Genomic DNA, 19,446 nt, shown 5'->3' with positions numbered 1-19,446 from the left:
TCATTTCAAACTTATATTTATCAGTAAACAACCAGTAAAGTGAATAATACAGCGCAGATAGAGAGAATCAAATGATCAACTGACAAAAGAAAAGCCAAATATGGGACAGCTTTGCGGGTATATTTAATCAGCATGCGAAATATACTCGCAAGGCTGTCCCATCGTTATTTTCTCCTCCGCATCAACAACTTCCAAATCAAAAACACATTGGACGAAATTCTACAACAATTATCTTAATGTCTGTGAAGAAAGAAGTAGAAAAGATAAAGTTTCAACAGAGAAATCCACGAAAGTTTATAAAAATCTTTAAAGCCGTTTTTCTCGGTTCGTTGTTTTTGCATATGGGACAGACTTGCCGGCAGCGGCAGCGTAGTTCTTGCATAAAAAGTGAAAAAACTTCCATAATATGAAAGAAATACGTTGGTTTTTCTAATTAAATGTCTTTCAACAAAAAAGAGTACATTTCGTAAAATTTCACAAAAAGAAGAGTACACGCATTTTTCGATCGAAAAAGAGTACATGTACTCTTAAAAGAGTACGTATGGTAACCCTAGGCTAAACGACCACCCCATAGTTGAATTCTTATTATCATTTATTTTTATTCCAAAATTGCTTTTTTAATGTTTGTTAAAGTTCATCCCAAATGAATTCACAAGTGAAGTATTGGACAGCGGTTAGCAAAATCAAACGCTTGCTGTACCCGCATTCATCCGTCATTTTGCGTTTTGCAGAGCAGATGCAGTTTTAAAATTTGTTAAGGACCAAACGTGCGATCTTTCTAAAAACATTAAAATTTGCGTTTTGCTTTATCAGTGATAGCGAAATTATTTGGTGCTTGTTTTGTTTTGATCCGGGTGTTCGCACAGCCACAGTGGGTTAGCCGAAGACCATGTTTCAAATCATCAAAACAGGGCAGACGAGAAAGCCGTCCAACCCGACGACTCTAACATCCGATTTACAACTGCTGGATTTCGACCAGACAAAATCGGCTTCGCCACCGCCTCTGATTTTGAGGACCTACGCCAATAGTAAGCAGTACTCGCAAGGGTCACCAAACGCTTCTGGGACCAACAACAGCGCCAAGCGACAGTTCATCAAGGTCAACGAGGAAGTGTTTGTAAGCGAAATCAAGAAGCGTCCGGTACTCTATAATACGCACCTCAAAGACTACAAACGATTTAGTGGCCGGCACGAGGCTTGGTCCGAGGTGGCGGCGGCCGTGAATCTGTCGGAAAATGAATGCAAGAAGCGGTGGCGAAGTCTTCGGGATTCCTTCATGAAGGTGGTCCGGAACAAGGACGAAGAGGAACGGAAGAGCTGGATACACTACCGACTGCTGGAATTCCTGATGCCGTACATTGGGAAAAAGTAAGATATTATACCTACTTAATCTTTGGGTTTGCTAATGAAAGCTCGATTGTTTCGTTAGTCTTTATTCTAGAAGCAAACGAATCCGACCTTTGGATTTCAGCGACCTGGACGAGGATACCGAATATGTGGAGCTAGAGGACAATATGGAGATCTACGAGGGCGAGCGAAGAGAACCGATAACGGTTTCGTACGTCACGGAAGACGGAAAGGAAGTTTTCCAAATAGTAAGTTTCGGTTTGAGTCACCTTACCTCCTAAAAGTATACCTAAATCCAAAATATGCTTTCAGCTACAAGATCCGGACACGATACCGGAAGGCACCGTTATAGGAATCGAGGAGACCGAAGAAGAAGACAACGGGGAAAATGATGAAGAAATCGATGGGACAGTTCACGTACTAACGGCACTACATCAGCAACAACATCAACAGCAGATCGAGGAACATACCCCGAGTACCACTTCCTTCATTTACGAAGAACGATTAGATTCCACAATTCTTGACATCCACGAATCCTACGGCCCATCTATTACTGGGAAGCATCTGTTTGCCGAAGAAGATCCCAACGATAACGTGAAAGACGAATCACTATCGGAAGTGGACGGATCTGAAATTCACGTCGAGGAAATCGAAATGGACTCACTGATCTCGGAACCGCCGGAAACTGATCGCATGAGTCCGGAACCAATGAACGAAACAGAAATGATTGAAACGATGTCTCAAACAACCATCCAAAACGATAATCAGCCTTCTAATCTCGAGCAGCAAGAAACGCAACCGATTGCTTCTATTTCGGTTACTTCGAATAATATAGTCGATCAATCGATGATTGTGTCCTCGATCCAACAACCCCAGCAAGTGATGACCCCACACATACCAGTGGAACAACCTAAAGAAGATTGTGTTCCTTCCAGCTCCCAGATGACCACTTTTCGTGAATCACAAGACAGCGGAAACAGTAAATCTCTATGCAACGATGCGGACGAAAGGTTTCTCCTATCTTGTGCCCCCATTCTTCGTCGGCTGACGAATAAAAAGAACCAGCTGGCACGGTTAAAGATTCAACAACTTTTGTTCGAGCTTGAGTACGATGAGAAATATAGCAGTTGATAGTTGTTGTTTTGAGAGTTTTTAACCAAGGCTTTCTTTTCTTTGCTATCCCGAAATGTCCCTGCCTTCAAACTTTGTGGATAAAGTACCATTTTATGTTGCTTATATTAGCCGGAATACCTAATGAGTAATAAAATTGATACGATATGGGGGAAAGAGAATAAATTACCTCCTCAGAGAACAAGATCCAATACCAACGAACCCAGATCGGAGTCCGATTTTCCGGGGTCCGGATTTTCTGGGTTGTGGTGGGCATTCCGCGATCCGACTTCGCCCTCATCTTCATCATTCGCCAGGAACAAGTGCTGCCGTCCCTCTACCGGTGGCCGTTGTTAGGACTGGCTCATCAGGCTGGCCATCAGGAATTCCATTTTGTTGTGGAAGTTTTTCCCTTCCATTTTGTCGAAGCGCACCTGAAATGATTGTGAAGTTTAGGTTAGACAACTGAAAATATTTTGTCTATCTTCCATCAACCTACCTCTTTGAAGTGACCGCCTAAATGCTCCCAGTGTCTTCCTTGAACAAGTGAGCCGGGGAAAAAATCTTTCCCCGGGCTCTGGGCAATGTACACCTTGACGGCAATCTGTGGATCACAGCGCCACTGGACGGCAATCAATCGATCCGAATTGGGCGAGGCCAGAACGCACGAATTGGCATTGCCCAAGGGTTCTACCGATCCTATTCCGAGGTTGCTACTGTTGGATAAGATCTGCCAGGCCATACATTTGGCCAGATTCTGCAAGCAAACGATCTGATGTTGGCTTATCTGAGTCAAAATGAGATCCCGCAGTTCCTGCATTTCGTAAGACATGTGCATAATTCGCCCATCTCGGCAGATGCACTTGAGCGAACGTTCTTTCACGTGGATAACCAGAGAAGTCCGTAGATTGGCATCGTAGCCATGGGAAGTGATGTTGATCTTAACGCAGGACATCGTTGGACTGTTCATGGCATTCCAGTGGGACGTTATGAGTGGATCCTTGACATCTCTTGCTAGAGTATCGAGGACATATTCTGCTCTACGACGAATGAAAATGTGCTGCGCTTGAGCGATGATCTGTTCTAGCAGTGTTTGCGATTTCGTCATCTCGAGAAGCTCGTAGCGATCGAAAGCGGAAGGTCCAGCTAAGGTTCGCTTTTTACTTGGTCCCAAGGGAGCACTGGCTGGATGTGGAAATGGATGGTGGATGTTTTTATGATGGAATTCACGCAACAATTGATGCAACGAATGTTCCAGAATGTGATCGTGATCCTTGATTTGTTCGGGACTACTGTTAGTGTCCGACGATGTAGAGTGGTAGAGGGAGATGATCAATTGTATACCCGGCAATAAAGTTGCACGGATTTGATTACCAACTACGACGTGGGGAATCGGAGCCTGGAGCTGCACAGCTTCTCTGGCCAACTGATTGAATAATTCCTTGCAGAAGAGTACATTTTGGGCAAACTCCAACGTTTGTTGCCACGTGGGCTTAGCCGGTTGACAAAGTTGCTTCATCCCAAACATGTTGAAAGTAGCTGTGCATAAGTCACCTTCATCTTTTTTGGTAATGACCTTAATGAAGGCCACTCCCTGCAGCTCAGTCGGAACGTTAACACGGAGGGCGCAATTTGTTTTCGGTCCCGGAACAGCACCTACTGCTGCACCCGGTACTCCAGCTGCCGGAGTTTCCTCACTATTATCTTCCTCTTCGGCTTTCGTCACCTCGAACATTCCCGGATGCATGAATCTCGAGCCAGCCGTTCGGTAGCTCAGATCGCCAATGATTGTGTTGGAAACTTTTTTCAATCTGAAAATAAACATTAGTTTTAAAAAAAAAACCCAAAAAGCTATCAACTTGTAATGTACCTCCAGTTCCGTCTCAACTTGAGCAACTCAATGTGGAAATCGGAGGTGCTACGATTGCCGCCTCCACCCTGTTCCGAATGGGCCGTCTTCAGTCGCTCGGCTCCAGTAAGCAAAATATTAGCGGCACTAGCGAGCGCTTTCTTTCTAGCATAAACCTGTACCATCGGTTTCACTTCCGGTGGATCCTGCGGAATCGGATCCAGCACCATGAAGCGCTTTTCCTTGGCAATCGAGAGCACATCCGATAGGACGCACACCTCGGTATATGCTTCCTTTAGCTTGTTCCGCACCGAATCCCAGGGCCACAAGCTGGACTGAAAATGGGCGGCCGATTCCTTCGATTCATCCTCCGCCGACCTTTTCTCGTCCTCCTTCTTTATGGACTGTTGCACCAAGTCGATATCGTTGGCCGTTTTGCTGAAGTCTATTTTGGCCGCACATTTGGCGAGGTGCTCCGAGAGAGTGGGAGGTCTGAAATCAGAATGTGTTTACTTAAAAAAAAATCAACCAACCTAAAAAACTTACAGTTGATATATCTCGGTTCCATCGTAAGCGATCTCTTGGATTTGATTTTCAATCGGTGCCTCCACACTTATATTAGCGGACACAGACATTTTCAGGCGAGTTCGGTGGCTTTTTACGGAATTAAAGATAAATTATATTCGCGAAAAACTCGGAGAAAAAACTAACAAGCCAACATTTTACTCTTCTTCTTCCAGCCAGCCGGTTGCGGCGCAGGATAGCTAGATTCCTTAGGTATACTACTCCGTTGCTTGCATATGTATTAGTAGGCCAACCGAAAAATAGTTATAGAAATTTCACAGAAATGTATGGAAATTTGTTTAAATATTAATTTTCTTATAAAACTACTGATTTTAAAATTCTGCAAATAATATAGAAATGTTCACCAAAGTATATACAATGCATTAAGCACTCTGCGAATGGAAAACATGTTTCCTAAGTGGATTTTTATAGAGTTTAAAAATATAGCTTTTTGCTGAATTCTTTATAACTGAAACTTTTTTTAATTTTTTAGTGTCTAAAATACAGAAGCATTCATTACAAATTGTAACAAGTCTTTTTTTAACCATATTTTTAAAACTACATATGAAAAAATGCTTTCCGAAATTCGAATATTTTGCTGAAATACTGCTAAATTGCTAAAGAAAAACTGTCTCGTAGTCAAAAAAAAGAGAGCTTTTGATCATAAATTTTACTAATTGCTTCACAGCGTATTTCAAAGAATACGACTGATTACTTATTTGGACAATAAGACCCCTCAATCTTCCATAAATTGAAATTATGTTTCAAATCCCATACATATTGTTCTAAATTTCATAACTATTTTTGACCCTGTGTTTACACGGCTTTGTCGATTGAGGTTAAGCGCAATGTCATACCTTTTGATCTACCTATCTTGGTTGCGGCGTTTGTTGTGACGTTTGAATACACGGTGAGCTTATTTAACTTATTTTGTACTTTCACACGGAAAATAAAAAAAAGGTAAAATTTACCTTTTTTTCATTCACCTAGCAAAAAGGTAAATTTTACCTTTTTTCAATTTACCTAGCAAAAAGGTAAATTTTACCTTTTTCGCATTCACCTAGCAAAATAGTAAATAATACCGTTGGTGGTGCCGGTTGGTTTGATTGTTTTCTTCAATAAGAAATAAAAAAATACAAAATTTAGGTAAGTTTTACCTTATTTGGATTTACCTTTTTTTCTAGGTGAATTATACTTTTTTATCGAGCTCAATTCAGGTGAACTTCACCTCGCTACGAGGTAAGATTTACCTTTTTTGGATTCACCTTTTTTCTCGGTGAATTGTACCTTTTTTCCAACCTCGATTCAGGTAAATTTTATTATGTGTATAGCACCAAACCGAATAGCGACAGTTTTACTAGCGACGCTTTTTACTAGCGAGATTCCTGTCATTGTTATTCTTTTCGCAGTCCAGTAGGCGATTTCCATATAGTACACAAACATTGTTTACGTTATTTTCTGTTGATTTTCCTTAGGCCATCAATCGCATGCTTCAAGTTTCCTAGGAAACTCGCTATGCGTCGTTATGATTCTCAACGTCGCGACGTATGCGACGTGTCGCTAGTAGGCAAAGCTGCTATGATTATTAGCGCTCATATTTTGGATTTTTTCTGCATGCATAATACCTCACTGTGAGGTGAGTTTCACCTCGAAGAGGTAGAAGTTACCTTTTTGGCTTTCACGAGCGTTCACCTTTGCTAACTCGGTAAATTTTACCTTTTTATTATTTTCCGTGCACTGAAAACGCGAAACTGGTTAATTCATGCGACATACAGTCAAGATCAGATTTTCTGACTCTGAAAAAAGAAAATCGATTCATTACAAAGTAGGACTTTACAAAAAAAAAAGTATTTACCAGGAATGTGCTGAGTCATCTTCGAAAAGGTTATTTTGAACAAAAATCTTATGCGTAATAAATGAAGCTAACATGTGCCACATTTTACAACAACTTAACGACCTATATTTTTGATCTTTTTTTGCATTTTTAGTCCTTTCACTCTTTTTAAACTTTTTAGTCTTGATCAGGCTTGGCAAAAGTCAACGTCATGAGGCGTGAAGCTGTGACTGTGAAGCCTCTTGGTCCGTCAAACTCAATTGACTGTTCCTTAACGACCAGTCACTTCGTTTGCCAGTCATTCATTCCCCATTCATTTGAAGCTAAAATAATAACCTAGTCAAGCAATCGCATTCAAGCGACCGATGACGAAAAAGAAACGCATATATTATTATTGTTGCTCCTGCCAGCAAGCCGAAGACGACCGAAAAGGAACAAGAAAAGCATTTATTATTATTGTTGCTCCTGCCAGCAAACTCGTATTCAGTTTTTTATTGCTATTGTTGCTCTCTGCCAGCAAGTCGTTCAATTAGTTGTACCTGCCGTCAGCAGCCGGTCGAAGTGTGAAGAGATTTGCCAGTCACTCTCAGGAGAAATTTTGACAATGTGTAGGAGCTTCGCCAGTCGATGATGGAGAAATGTTGATTGTTGTCGTGCTTTATCCGTCATGCGACTAGTGAGGCTCCGTCAATTGAGAACGGTGCCGGTCGTTTGATGAAACAAAACTAGCCGGGTCAAGCGTGACGGGCGAAATTTACCATCACTGGTCTTGATTGTCTATTTGTCATTATTATCTATTTTGTCAAATTTTTTCCTCTTTTTTTTGTCTTTTTTGTCTTATTTGTCTTTTTTGTCTTTTTGTCTTTTTGTCTTTTTAGTCTTTTTATTCTTTTTAGTCTTTTTAGTCTTTTTAGTCTTTTTAGTCTTTTTAGTCTTTTTAGTCTTTTTAGTCTTTTTAGTCTTTTTAGTCTTTTTAGTCTTTTTAGTCTTTTTAGTCTTTTTAGTCTTTTTAGTCTTTTTAGTCTTTTTAGTCTTTTTAGTCTTTTTAGTCTTTTTAGTCTTTTTAGTCTTTTTAGTCTTTTTAGTCTTTTTAGTCTTTTTAGTCTTTTTAGTCTTTTTAGTCTTTTTAGTCTTTTTAGTCTTTTTAGTATTTTTAGCCTTTTTAGTCTTTTTAGTCTTTTTAGTCTTTTTAGTCTTTTTAGTCTTTTTAGTCTTTTTAGCCTTTTTAGTCTTTTTAGTCTTTTTAGTCTTTTTAGTCTTTTTAGTCTTTTCAGTTTTTTTTAGTCTTTTTAGTCTTTTTAGTCTATTTAGTCTATTTAGTCTTTTTTGTCTTATTTGTCTTTTTTGTCTTTTTGTCTTTTTGTCTTTTTGTCTTTTTAGTCTTTTTAGTCTTTTTAGTCTTTTTAGTCTTTTTAGTCTTTTTAGTCTTTTTAGTCTTTTTAGTCTTTTTAGTCTTTTTAGTCTTTTTAGTCGTTTTAGTCTTTTTAGTCTTTTTAGTCTTTTTAGTCTTTTTAGTCTTTTTAGTCTTTTTAGTCTTTTTAGTCTTTTTAGTCTTTTTAGTCTTTTTAGTCTTTTTAGTCTTTTTAGACTTTTTAGTCTTTTTAGTCTTTTTAGTCTTTTTAGTCTTTTTAGTCTTTTTAGTCTTTTTAGTCTTTTTAGTCTTTTTAGTCTTTTTAGTCTTTTTAGTCTTTTTAGTCTTTTTAGTCTTTTTAGTCTTTTTAGTCTTTTTAGTCTTTTTAGTCTTTTTAGTCTTTTTAGTCTTTTTAGTCTTTTTAGTCTTTTTAGTCTTTTTAGTCTTTTTAGTCTTTTAAGTCTTTTAAGTCTTTTTAGTCTTTTTAGTCTTTTTAGTCTTTTTAGTCTTTTTAGTCTTTTTAGTCTTTTTAGTCTTTTTAGTCTTTTTAGTCTTTTTAGTCTTTTTAGTCTTTTTAGTCTTTTTAGTCTTTTTAGTCTTTTTAGTCTTTTTAGTCTTTTTAGTCTTTTTAGTCTTTTTAGTCTTTTTAGTCTTTTTAGTCTTTTTAGTCTTTTTAGTCTTTTTAGTCTTTTTAGTCTTTTTAGTCTTTTTAGTCTTTTTAGTCTTTTTAGTCTTTTTAGACTTTTTAGTCTTTTTAGTCTTTTTAGTCTTTTTAGTCTTTTTAGTCTTTTTAGTCTTTTTAGTCTTTTTAGTCTTTTTAGTCTTTTTAGTCTTTTTAGTCTTTTTGATCTTTTTAGTCTTTTTAGTCTTTTTAGTCTTTTTAGTCTTTTTAGTCTTTTTAGTCTTTTTAGTCTTTTTAGTCTTTTTAGTCTTTTTAGTCTTTTTAGTCTTTTTAGTCTTTTTAGTCTTTTTAGTCTTTTTAGTCTTTTTAGACTTTTTAGTCTTTTTAGTCTTTTTAGTCTTTTTAGTCTTTTTAGTCTTTTTAGTCTTTTTAGTCTTTTTAGTCTTTTTAGTCTTTTTAGTCTTTTTAGACTTTTTAGTCTTTTTAGTCTTTTTAGTCTTTTTAGTCTTTTTAGTCTTTTTAGTCTTTTTAGTCTTTTTAGTCTTTTTAGTCTTTTTAGTCTTTTTAGTCTTTTTAGTCTTTTTAGTCTTTTTAGACTTTTTAGTCTTTTTAGTCTTTTTAGTCTTTTTAGTCTTTTTAGTCTTTTTAGTCTTTTTAGTCTTTTTAGTCTTTTTAGTCTTTTTAGTCTTTTTAGTCTTTTTAGTCTTTTTAGTCTTTTTAGTCTTTTTAGTCTTTTTAGTCTTTTTAGTCTTTTTAGTCTTTTTAGTCTTTTTAGTCTTTTTAGTCTTTTTAGTCTTTTTAGTCTTTTTAGTCTTTTTAGTCTTTTTAGACTTTTTAGTCTTTTTAGTCTTTTTAGTCTTTTTAGTCTTTTTAGTCTTTTTAGTCTTTTTAGTCTTTTTAGTCTTTTTAGTCTTTTTAGTCTTTTTAGTCTTTTTAGTCTTTTTAGTCTTTTTAGTCTTTTTAGTCTTTTTAGTCTTTTTAGTCTTTTTAGTCTTTTTAGTCTTTTTAGTCTTTTTAGTCTTTTTAGTCTTTTTAGTCTTTTTATACTTTTTAGTCTTTTTAGTCTTTTTAGTCTTTTTAGTCTTTTTAGTCTTTTTAGTCTTTTTAGTCTTTTTAGTCTTTTTAGTCTTTTTAGTCTTTTTAGTCTTTTTAGTCTTTTTAGTCTTTTTAGTCTTTTTAGTCTTTTTAGTCTTTTTAGTCTTTTTAGTCTTTTTAGTCTTTTAAGTCTTTTAAGTCTTTTTAGTCTTTTTAGTCTTTTTAGTCTTTTTAGTCTTTTTAGTCTTTTTAGTCTTTCTAGTCTTTTTAGTCTTTTTAGTCTTTTTAGCCTTTTTAGTCTTTTTAGTCTTTTTAGTCTTTATAGTCTTTTTAGTCTTTTTAGTCTTTTTAGTCTTTTTAGTCTTTTTAGTCTTTTTAGTCTTTTTAGTCTTTTTAGTCTTTTTAGTCTTTTTAGTCTTTTTAGTCTTTTTAGTCTTTTTAGTCTTTTTAGTCTTTTTAGTCTTTTTAGTCTTTTTAGTCTTTTTAGTCTTTTTAGTCTTTTTAGTCTTTTTAGTCTTTTTAGTCTTTTTAGTCTTTTTAGTCTTTTTAGTCTTTTTAGTCTTTTTAGTCTTTTTAGTCTTTTTAGTCTTTTTAGTCTTTTTAGTCTTTTTAGTCTTTTTAGTCTTTTTAGTCTTTTTAGTCTTTTTAGTCTTTTTAGTCTTTTTAGTCTTTTTAGTCTTTTTAGTCTTTTTAGTCTTTTTAGTCTTTTTAGTCTTTTTAGTCTTTTTAGTCTTTTTAGTCTTTTTAGTCTTTTTAGTCTTTTTAGTCTTTTTAGTCTTTTTAGTCTTTTTAGTCTTTTTAGTCTTTTTAGTCTTTTTAGTCTTTTTAGTCTTTTTAGTCTTTTTAGTCTTTTTAGTCTTTTTAGTCTTTTTAGTCTTTTTAGTCTTTTTAGTCTTTTTAGTCTTTTTAGTCTTTTTAGTCTTTTTAGTCTTTTTAGTCTTTTTAGTCTTTTTAGTCTTTTTAGTCTTTTTAGTCTTTTTAGTCTTTTTAGTCTTTTTAGTCTTTTTAGTCTTTTTAGTCTTTTTAGTCTTTTTAGTCTTTTTAGTCTTTTTAGTCTTTTTAGTCTTTTTAGTCTTTTTAGTCTTTTTAGTCTTTTTAGTCTTTTTAGTCTTTTTAGTCTTTTTAGTCTTTTTAGTCTTTTTAGTCTTTTTAGTCTTTTTAGTCTTTTTAGTCTTTTTAGTCTTTTTAGTCTTTTTAGTCTTTTTAGTCTTTTTAGTCTTTTTAGTCTTTTTAGTCTTTTTAGTCTTTTTAGTCTTTTTAGTCTTTTTAGTCTTTTTAGTCTTTTTAGTCTTTTTAGTCTTTTTAGTCTTTTTAGTCTTTTTAGTCTTTTTAGTCTTTTTAGTCTTTTTAGTCTTTTTAGTCTTTTTGGTCTTTTTAGTCTTTTTAGTCTTTTTAGTCTTTTTAGTCTTTTTAGTCTTTTTAGTCTTTTTAGTCTTTTTAGTCTTTTTAGTCTTTTTAGTCTTTAAAGTCTTTTTAGTTTTTTTTTTGTATTTTTTGTCTTGTTTTTTTTTTGTCTTTTTTTTTGTTTTTTTGTTTTTTTTTGTCTTGTCTTTTTTCTCTGTTTTTTGTTTTTTTAATTATTTTTGTGTTTTTTGTCTTGTTTAACTTTTTTGTCTTTTTTAACTTTTCTGTCTTCTTTATTATCTTTGTATTTTTTTGTAATTTTTGACAGTATTGTCAATTTTGTATTTTTTACTCTTTTGTAGATTTATTGGCTTTTTTGTTCTTTTTGTCTTCTTTGTTATTTCTTGTCCTTTTTGTCCTCTCTTCTCTTTTTTCACTTGTTTGTCTTTTTTGTCAATTTTGTCTTTTTTTGTCAATTTTATCTTTTTTGTCTATTTGGTCTTTTTTGCTTATTTGTCTTATTTGTCTTTTTTGTTTTTTTATCATATTAGTCTTTTTTTGTCTTTCTTGTCTTTTTGTCTTTGTTGTCTTTTCTGTCTTTTTTTGTCTATTTTGCCTTTTTTGTCTTTTTTTTTTGTCAATTTTATCTTTTTTGTCTATTTGGTCTTTTTTATCTTTTTAGTCTTTTTTTGTCTTTCTTGTCTTTTTGTCTTTGTTGTCTTTTCTGTCTTTTTTTAATCTTTTTTATCTATTTTGTCTTTTTAGTCTTTTTAGTTCTTTAGTCTTTTTTGTCTGTCATGTTTTTTTTGTCTTTTTTTTTGGTTTTTTTCTATCTTTTTTGTCTTTTTTGTCTTTTTTTGTCTTTCTTGTCTTTTTCTCTTTTTTGTCTTGTTTAACTTTTTTGTCTTTTCTAACTTTTCTGTTTTGCAGTTCCTCCTCAGCCTTGATAGAGATCGGCTGTTTTTTCCCTTCTCGGAAGATAAAGGCAGAAAAGAATATCTTTTGTGATTCGCTGTGTGAAGTGTGTGTGTGATGAGTCCATCACCGGGGGACCACCCCGGTAGAACGATACCCGAATGGATGGATTTAAAAAAATTACACGGGCGTCTTTTTTATATGGTGTTGAAGGCAGCTGATGAAAATGTGCTTCCGAAAAATCCATTCATTGTAGGGAGATCTATCGAAAAATATGGGAAAATTGAAGGTGCCTTCTATGAGAAGGGTCAGGGATGGTACGTGCTCAAGATCCGCAACAAAGATCAAAGTAGAGAGCTGATGAAATTAACTGAATTAACTGATGGTACACCTATCAAAATTGAGCTGCACCCTAGGTTGAATAAGCGCAAATTCGTCGTTACCTGTCCGGAGGTCGAAGGTATGGAAGAAAAGGAATTACTGACCGAATTATCGCCTCAAAAAATAATTGACGTGAGAAGAATTACGAAGAAAACATCAAGTGGAATAGAAGACACTAATACTTTGATATTAACTATTAGTAGTACGATCATTCCCGAATATATTAACTTTGGACCTCTCCGCGTTCGAACCCGGCTTTACTATCCTCTGCCTTTGCTATGTAGAACATGTCTGAAATATGGTCATCCGAAGAGCACATGCACAGCCTCCTTGGCGTGTAACCGCTGTAGCTCCCCCAACCACGATAGCCAAAAGTGTAAAAAAAATCCATTTTGCGGTAACTGCAACGAAGAAGGTCACTCTCCAACAAGTCGAACATGCCCTATCTGGACTGCCGAAACTGCAGCGCTCAAGCTCAGCACTGACAAAAACATATCACCAGCAGAAGCTCGAAAAATATTGCAGCAAACCAATAACAACAACACTTACGCGAATATTCTAAAATCTATTCAACCTCGGCAAGAAACGAAGAAACCCGAAAAACTTATCCCAAATCCAACTCCAGAACGAACTCCAACGAACCAAAAAGAACAACAACAACAACAACAGCAGCAGCCACCGCACCAGAAAAGATCAACACCAGCTGTACGAACAAACACCGCATCTCCTCCTCAGAAACGTCTCATCACTAAAACATCGTCAGGAGAATCATCAGATATGGCAATCGATAAAGATGAACCTCGCGTCAACGCAAACGATAATCTCAAAACCCTTTCAAGGGCAGTGATCTCCTCAAATTCCTCCAAACCTCCCCAACTCCCGTCCCCTCCTTCCAACCCCTTTCAACCACCCCTTAGTATTAAAAAATATGATCCCCGGCTCAGAAAAACTTGTAACAAGTAAATGGCCTTAAATATACGTTATTGAATAAAAAAAAAAAAAAAAAAAAAAGAAAACTTTTCTGTTTTCTTTATCATTTTTGTATTTTTTGAAATTTTTGAAATTATTGTCATTTTTCTCTTTTTTTACTCTTTCGTAGATTTATTGTCTTTTTTGTTCTTTTTGTCTTCTTTGTTATTTCTTTTTTGTCCTTTGTTTTTTTTATGATTTTTCGCCGTTTTTGTTTTTTTTTTTGTCTGTATGAATGTTTTGTCGGTTTTTATATTTTGTTTTTATTTTATCAACTGCGCGAAGACCAACTCGATGACATCCGTTTTCCGATTGATGATGACAACGGGAATATTTCTTTCAAAGTAAATCTACCGGTTTTAGCATGATTTTACCAATTTTATTTTATCAAATAAACTTCCATTAATTGTTCAGATGCTTAAAACAGCATTAATTCAATGAAGTAGCATTACAAGTAAATTTTTATGTAGGTATTTATAATAGCATTTTAAAGAACGTCCTACCGTTTTTCTTTTATCTTAGCAACAATTTTCGCACTTGGCATGCAGCACTACCTGTGTTTAGCGATCATTAGATGTTACTATAACGTGTTCGAAATGTAGAGTCAATATATTTTTAGTTTAAAATTATATCATATAGATAGTTGTGCCGCGGCGCGCATATTTTCTGTTATCGCTAAAAGAAAGCCACAATTCAGCTTGTTGCTAGAATAGAAAACGAGATAACTCACATGAAATAACATCTGCTGCATAACTACCTGTAAAGGTTTTTTTTTAACATAATAATGTTAAGATGGTCCCCGTTTGGTAAGTTTTAGGGAAACATTTTTCCATACCCTTTCAATTCCAATAAACTTATTGTGGATCTCACACTTTAAATAGATATAAGTTCAAACCATTGTGGGAAATTTTTAAATTAAAAACTTCCTTGAAAAATATACAAATTTAATTGAAAAACTCCACAAAATAAAAATGATACAGAATAAAATAATCAAAATTTTACAATACAAAACCAATAAATACGTGGCCGTATCTTATGAAAAAAAAATCAACAATAATCGAAGCTGAACTTACGAAATCAAAATTATCCCATCAGTGCGTTGCATGCAAATACTGGTAGGAGCCTACATTTTTTCCGCTTAGTTTCGCTCACCCATTCACGGTTCTGGTCGTAGGCAGAATGTGGCTCAGAGTATTTTTTCCCGAAAACAGTGTTCAGCTAAAAACCGGCTTAAAAATCTACAGGTTGTATTGTTTTCAATGTTTCTACGTAGGGTTCGAAAATTATCAACTGCGACTAACCTCTATCATCATTCGATAGGAGATTCTACTGTGCAATTTTTGTTTTTCGTTTCATTTCAAATATTGGCTTAGGTTTGTTATCTTTTCAGCTTTTGTGATTTGTTTTCTAAACTTTTATTGATAATTTTTGGTAGCTTGCTTTTAGAACATGGATGAAAAATTTCATGTTTTTGTGTGAGACGATAACCTATTTGTTTTTTCCTTTTATTCTATCGTATGAAGATTTAGATCTTTGAATGCAGATATGTGTAAAGAATTGCCATTTTTCTGAACAAAATATGCATTTTTGTTAAAATTTTTCATGGTTAAGCATTTGCATTTTTAAAGAATTCATGTTATCTGTGGTACTAATGTAATAAAATTTTTGGAAAATATTTAGGTAAAAAATTCGATTCATTTAAAAAAATAGATACATATAATAATAAAGCTATTTCAAGAAATAGTTTTCAATCAAATAGATAATTTTCACTTTATTTTTAAGTAATATTCGACAAAATTATCCCATCATTGCAAACTTGCAAACCAAAGTGATGTAATTTAATACAGATGAAGCAATAAAAAAATGTCAGTAAGCTTGGGATGCTGGTTCTATAGTGCCAAATGATAGTCTCCAAAATGAGTTTTCAAATATGCAGCGAACATTTGAATGAATAATCTAACCAAGTAGGTATCAAGCTTCAGAAAAAAAAACTTTTTTCAACCTCGATAAATAACTTCTAAAAAAACGGCACAATTGTAGATTGACGATTGATCCAATGAATTTTCTTCCCCGGAAACTTCCTGATGAAGGTGAAGCGTTTAATATTTTGTGACAGTATTGATATCAACTTTAGTTTTAAGGTAACTTCTGTATACAAGATTAAATATACTTAGCAGTTTTCATATTCCAAAGATAATACCATAGGAAAATACTGGACCTTTTTTATTTTTGTTTTTTAATGAATTTCATATGCGCATATTGTTTTTAGCATGTTAAATAGCAAATTCAACTTAGCAAAATGGAGCGGTAACAGTAATGTGTATAGAGAAGGAATTCATCATTTTTTGGCTAGTAAGCTCGATTGTCTTTACAACGGTGTTTCAGTTTCATGTAGTTGTGTGAGTGTTCCATTAGTTGCTGTTAGTTGGCCTTTCAGTGTGTATGGATTTTACATAAATGTGATGCCCCTTTCATCAGATATGGTCCTGGGGAGAAAATTCCTTATTTTTAAATCTTCTTCTGAAGAAAGAAAAAAAGCTTGTTTAAAGTGAAATGTGCTTGAGACAAAATATTGAGTAAACGTTACAATGTATCTGTATGTTTTGATTCGCAATAAAGCAAACAGTATGATGATGGTTTTGTTCTGCTATTTATTACTATCTAGCAGTGAGTTATTCATTTCAAGTTTAGCTTTCTGCGCCTATTAATAGTTCCTATTACAAAATGGTCGTTTTTTTCTACTTAACAACGGATGACTATTATGTGGCTTCATTGTGTGATTCTAGTTTACTACGATTATATAAGTATTTTTAACTGTATTGCCATCTACTCTAGTTTTATTCAATTTGCTCTTAATTTCAAATGTAATTTAACTACTCTTTATGCCTTATTTAGCTAAACTAGTAGAAATCGAACGAATGAACCATTTTACCCGATAGTTTTGGTTTTGTAACTGAACTCAGTGGTTAGCATTTTGCATTTTCTCATCTGTCGTAGAAAGTTTGATGGATCGCGAAATGACCTTTCATCTCGTATAACACGTTAATTTAACTGTTACAGCGTATAATATAAATCATGCACCGATCCAACCATTCCAGTAGAAATGATAAATCTATCACCATGCCTCATTCGTGTGTTGTGACCTCATGTGCGTATCATTCAAGTTTGACTTTCGATCAGTTCTATTCTGTAGCTTTCTTCTTCTACGCTTTATGTTTTGACTTCTTTGTTTCAGTTTTTAATCCTAACCACGGATTGACTTGGCCACTGGTGGTTTCGTTTAGCATTTCCTATCACTTATATTTTTCTTCTTCATTTGGTTCCTTACAAGAGTAACATCACACATCATTGTTTGTCTTAAGAGTTAGAGATTTATACGAGAAATGTTTTGCAGTTGCGTTTCAAATGAAGGGGCGATATATACAGAAATTTGAAATATACATGAAAGTTGGCGCTGAATGAAATTCTAACTGTCGGTACACCAGATCTACAAATTTAATAATTGGTTGTTGTTAAAGCAACATATGATTCGCGCAGAACAATTACTACTTTATGCAAAAGAATTGATGATTTCAGTTGAAACGGTTGTGAGTAGTTTCGTGTGCTTGGTTTGAGAATAATTTAAGTCTTCTTCTAAAAGACCTTTACAGATTGAGAATGACACGCAGCCAACCTTTAAACTAACTCAGAAAGCAACCAATAATTTACAACCAATCAGCCTTTCTAACGAGACGGAATCGTTAATAAAACAACAAAGCTGAATGCAAAGAAAGGATTACATTAGATACCTATAGGCTATTGGGGAGCACTATAAGATGTGCGAATATTTGATTTTGCTTGTTTGGTGCATCCCCTAAACAAATGTTGACCATAGAAGAATAATTAGACACCTATACATATGTATTTACAATAAAGCGCAATTTTGTGGTAAAGCTGTTTGAAACCATTTTTTTTTTGGTATGCGCCTTTAGCCCAAAAAAGTTAAACTTTCGAAATTGTTAAATTCTGTTTCCTTGTTCGGTACAGTTTAAAGTCGAACTCAAGCAAACCGCACAGTATGTTGAAATCGCCATGCCGAAAGTTCAGTTGGGTGGAACATTGCGTAGTTTATGAGTACAATAATATTGTGAGGTTCACTTTTAATCATATTAATAAAAGGAGTTTTTTTAATGTTAGTTCAAGATGGAATGGCACGAGCACGTTGTGCAATTTTAACCCACTGTGCCGAGCGCTCATTGTTTATAGCATATTATTCGTATCTGGTAAAAAGTTATGTGTGCAATTATTTTTTCGCGGCATTGCAAACGGTTTTCGCTCGTTTGAAACATTGGTCTGATTTATAACGCACCATCTGCATTTTCAATTCCTTCCACCTTCCGCTTTCATCACTATCTATGAGATAAGTGTCTGTAAAAAAGAAACTCCAGTCCAGCTGTTTCCTAGCAAAATTTACTACAAAACTTATCTGGCGGTTCGACAACATTTGAGATAGTTTGACACGCACATTCCTTCTATTGTTTAAATAGTTCGACTGCGACATCACGCTTCATTCTTTACTAATATAAAAAAAAGCATTTGGATCGGTGCGCTAGTCATTCGTAGAAATATATACATATAAAATGCCTTATCCAAAACCTGACTTCATCCCGTTGTTGATCGTTCACTCTTCCGTGTATGGATGCTCCGAGGTGTCGCTTATGTTTTTCCGTCGATTTTCCAGTATTTTGGTAGCCTGCTCTAGCGTTTCAAGATAGTACAAGGTGCTGGAATCATTGTGGGCCGAGTATTTGTCCTCGTCGAAGCCATACGTTAGACCCAGGATGATGTTGAAGGCGGACGTATCGTAACCGTGGCAGCCCGAGTACCGATACTGGGGCTTTTTGTTATACTTGCATCCACCAGATTGGGCACCTATTGAAAAAAAGCACATTTTAATAACAGTCATCAGAATTTATTTTGAAGCATATGAAGTATCGTGAAGGTCAAAGTTGGAATTCTTCTACTGAATAACAACAGCATTTCGTTTGAACGTTTTGAACAACAGCGTAAAATTTAATGCAACTTAGTAAACTCGGCCTAAGAAACAAAATGTTTGTTATGGGTTTTTCGTTGTACCTCATTTCGAAACAAAGAAAGGAATTTTTATTTAAGAAGTCACCCGGTATTGTAAGCTTAAAAGCTCATTGTCACACCTAGTAAATTACTAGTAGTAATACAAGCGAGAAAAATTTCAAAATATCCATTAGATAAACAATTTTAATTGGCTTTCAAACCGATAAGCAACAGTATTTGACGAAGCCTTCAATAGCAAGCAAATGTGTACTACACTTTTAACCAAGCAAATATTTTCCCTTATTCATCGAGTAAAAATATAAATTCATCATTACCAGCCAAATAGATAAAACTGAGCACGATAAGAATCCCCGAGAATTCCTTGAAGCCGGTTGAAACTTACCAATGGGATGCAAACATTCCGGTGTTAACATACAGCGTACCCAGGGCAGCATGACCATATCGTTGACGAGTGGGGTACTGGAAAAGAAAACGAAATCCAACGCCACCATCCGCACGAACAGGTAATTGTCCGCATCGGTATCGAAGTAGTCGAACATTTTCGGATGGGTGCGACTGGTGACGGCCTGTCGAGTGGCCCACCCGGTAACGCCGCTGCCATTCTCCGTCTTAATTCGAAATTCCGACAATTCTTTGGCGCTGGCCCGCAACCGTACAAGATTTTCGGTAAACAGAATTGTTTTGGCCCGGATCAGCGCATCGTGGATGATGATTGGTCGGAAGGCGTGCATGTTCTCATCCGTAATGTAGGACGGAAGTGCACTAACGTCATAGGTTATCACAGTGCAGCGGGAACTGTTGCAGAAGGCTTGCAGCGTGTGCAATTCTGCCTCCGCTAGTCCAAGATCGTAAATTAGCAACTGCTCCGTGGGTAGCTTCAGCGCTATGTTTTGCGCAAACAGTATCGTGGAAGCCACCTCACCGGGAAGTGTGTAGGTTACAACGGAAAAGTTGTACCGGGTACCATTGTACAGCGACTGACTGAACCCAAGCAAGGCCAAGTACTTGGGATCCATTTCCGGGTGCGGTTCACTCGCATCTCGGAGATTATT

The 19,446-nt window shown here is 35.1% G+C and overlaps 4 protein-coding genes across 4 annotated transcripts in view; 2 read left to right on the top strand and 2 right to left on the bottom strand.

The window, feature by feature from the left end:
• The first annotated feature begins 735 nt into the window (after positions 1 to 735).
• On the top strand, positions 736 to 2,503 carry LOC129746625 (uncharacterized). The gene is made up of 3 exons (XM_055740406.1): positions 736 to 1,368; positions 1,430 to 1,595; positions 1,660 to 2,503. The coding sequence occupies exons 1-3, from the start codon at positions 890 to 892 to the stop codon at positions 2,476 to 2,478; spliced, it is 1,464 nt and encodes a 487-aa protein (XP_055596381.1). The 5' UTR covers positions 736 to 889; the 3' UTR covers positions 2,479 to 2,503.
• A 48-nt stretch (positions 2,504 to 2,551) lies between these two features.
• Positions 2,552 to 5,034, bottom strand: LOC129745916 (mediator of RNA polymerase II transcription subunit 17-like). Its single transcript, XM_055739305.1, has 4 exons — positions 4,853 to 5,034; positions 4,328 to 4,798; positions 2,957 to 4,268; positions 2,552 to 2,891 (listed from the first exon to the last, which is right to left on the bottom strand). The coding sequence occupies exons 1-4, from the start codon at positions 4,939 to 4,941 to the stop codon at positions 2,811 to 2,813; spliced, it is 1,953 nt and encodes a 650-aa protein (XP_055595280.1). The 5' UTR covers positions 4,942 to 5,034; the 3' UTR covers positions 2,552 to 2,810.
• A 7,138-nt stretch (positions 5,035 to 12,172) lies between these two features.
• On the top strand, positions 12,173 to 13,315 carry LOC129741754 (uncharacterized). Its single transcript, XM_055733536.1, has one exon. The coding sequence runs from the start codon at positions 12,173 to 12,175 to the stop codon at positions 13,313 to 13,315; it is 1,143 nt and encodes a 380-aa protein (XP_055589511.1).
• A 374-nt stretch (positions 13,316 to 13,689) lies between these two features.
• Positions 13,690 to 19,446, bottom strand: part of LOC129746793 (uncharacterized) — a 32,273-nt gene continuing 26,516 nt past the window's right edge. Inside the window, exons 3-4 of the mRNA XM_055740671.1 lie at positions 18,777 to 19,446; positions 13,690 to 18,232 (exon numbers count right to left, since the gene is read on the bottom strand). Coding sequence (XP_055596646.1) covers positions 17,982 to 18,232; positions 18,777 to 19,446 — 921 coding nt within the window. The 3' untranslated portion in view covers positions 13,690 to 17,981. The remainder of the gene's footprint in view (positions 18,233 to 18,776) is intronic.

This window comes from Uranotaenia lowii, chromosome 2 (assembly GCF_029784155.1).
Source record: "Uranotaenia lowii strain MFRU-FL chromosome 2, ASM2978415v1, whole genome shotgun sequence".
In the NCBI taxonomy this organism is placed as follows: Eukaryota; Metazoa; Arthropoda; class Insecta; order Diptera; family Culicidae; genus Uranotaenia; species Uranotaenia lowii.
This window is presented reverse-complemented; position numbering and strand designations above follow the sequence as displayed.

Excerpts from the sequence above, each read along its gene's own strand:
- LOC129745916 (XM_055739305.1), bottom strand. The coding sequence starts at position 4,941 with ATGTCTGTGTCCGCTAATATAAGTGTGGAGGCACCGATTGAAAATCAA. Across the intron at positions 4,799-4,852 it reads GGAACCGAGATATATCAACT|ACCTCCCACTCTCTCGGAGC; the intron begins GTAAGTTTTTTA and ends TTCTGATTTCAG. Across the intron at positions 2,892-2,956 it reads TAGGCGGTCACTTCAAAGAG|GTGCGCTTCGACAAAATGGA; the intron begins GTAGGTTGATGG and ends CAATCATTTCAG.
- LOC129746625 (XM_055740406.1), top strand. The coding sequence starts at position 890 with ATGTTTCAAATCATCAAAACAGGGCAGACGAGAAAGCCGTCCAACCCG. Across the intron at positions 1,369-1,429 it reads ATGCCGTACATTGGGAAAAA|TCTTTATTCTAGAAGCAAAC; the intron begins GTAAGATATTAT and ends TTGTTTCGTTAG. Across the intron at positions 1,596-1,659 it reads GAAAGGAAGTTTTCCAAATA|CTACAAGATCCGGACACGAT; the intron begins GTAAGTTTCGGT and ends ATATGCTTTCAG.
- LOC129741754 (XM_055733536.1), top strand. The coding sequence starts at position 12,173 with ATGGTGTTGAAGGCAGCTGATGAAAATGTGCTTCCGAAAAATCCATTC.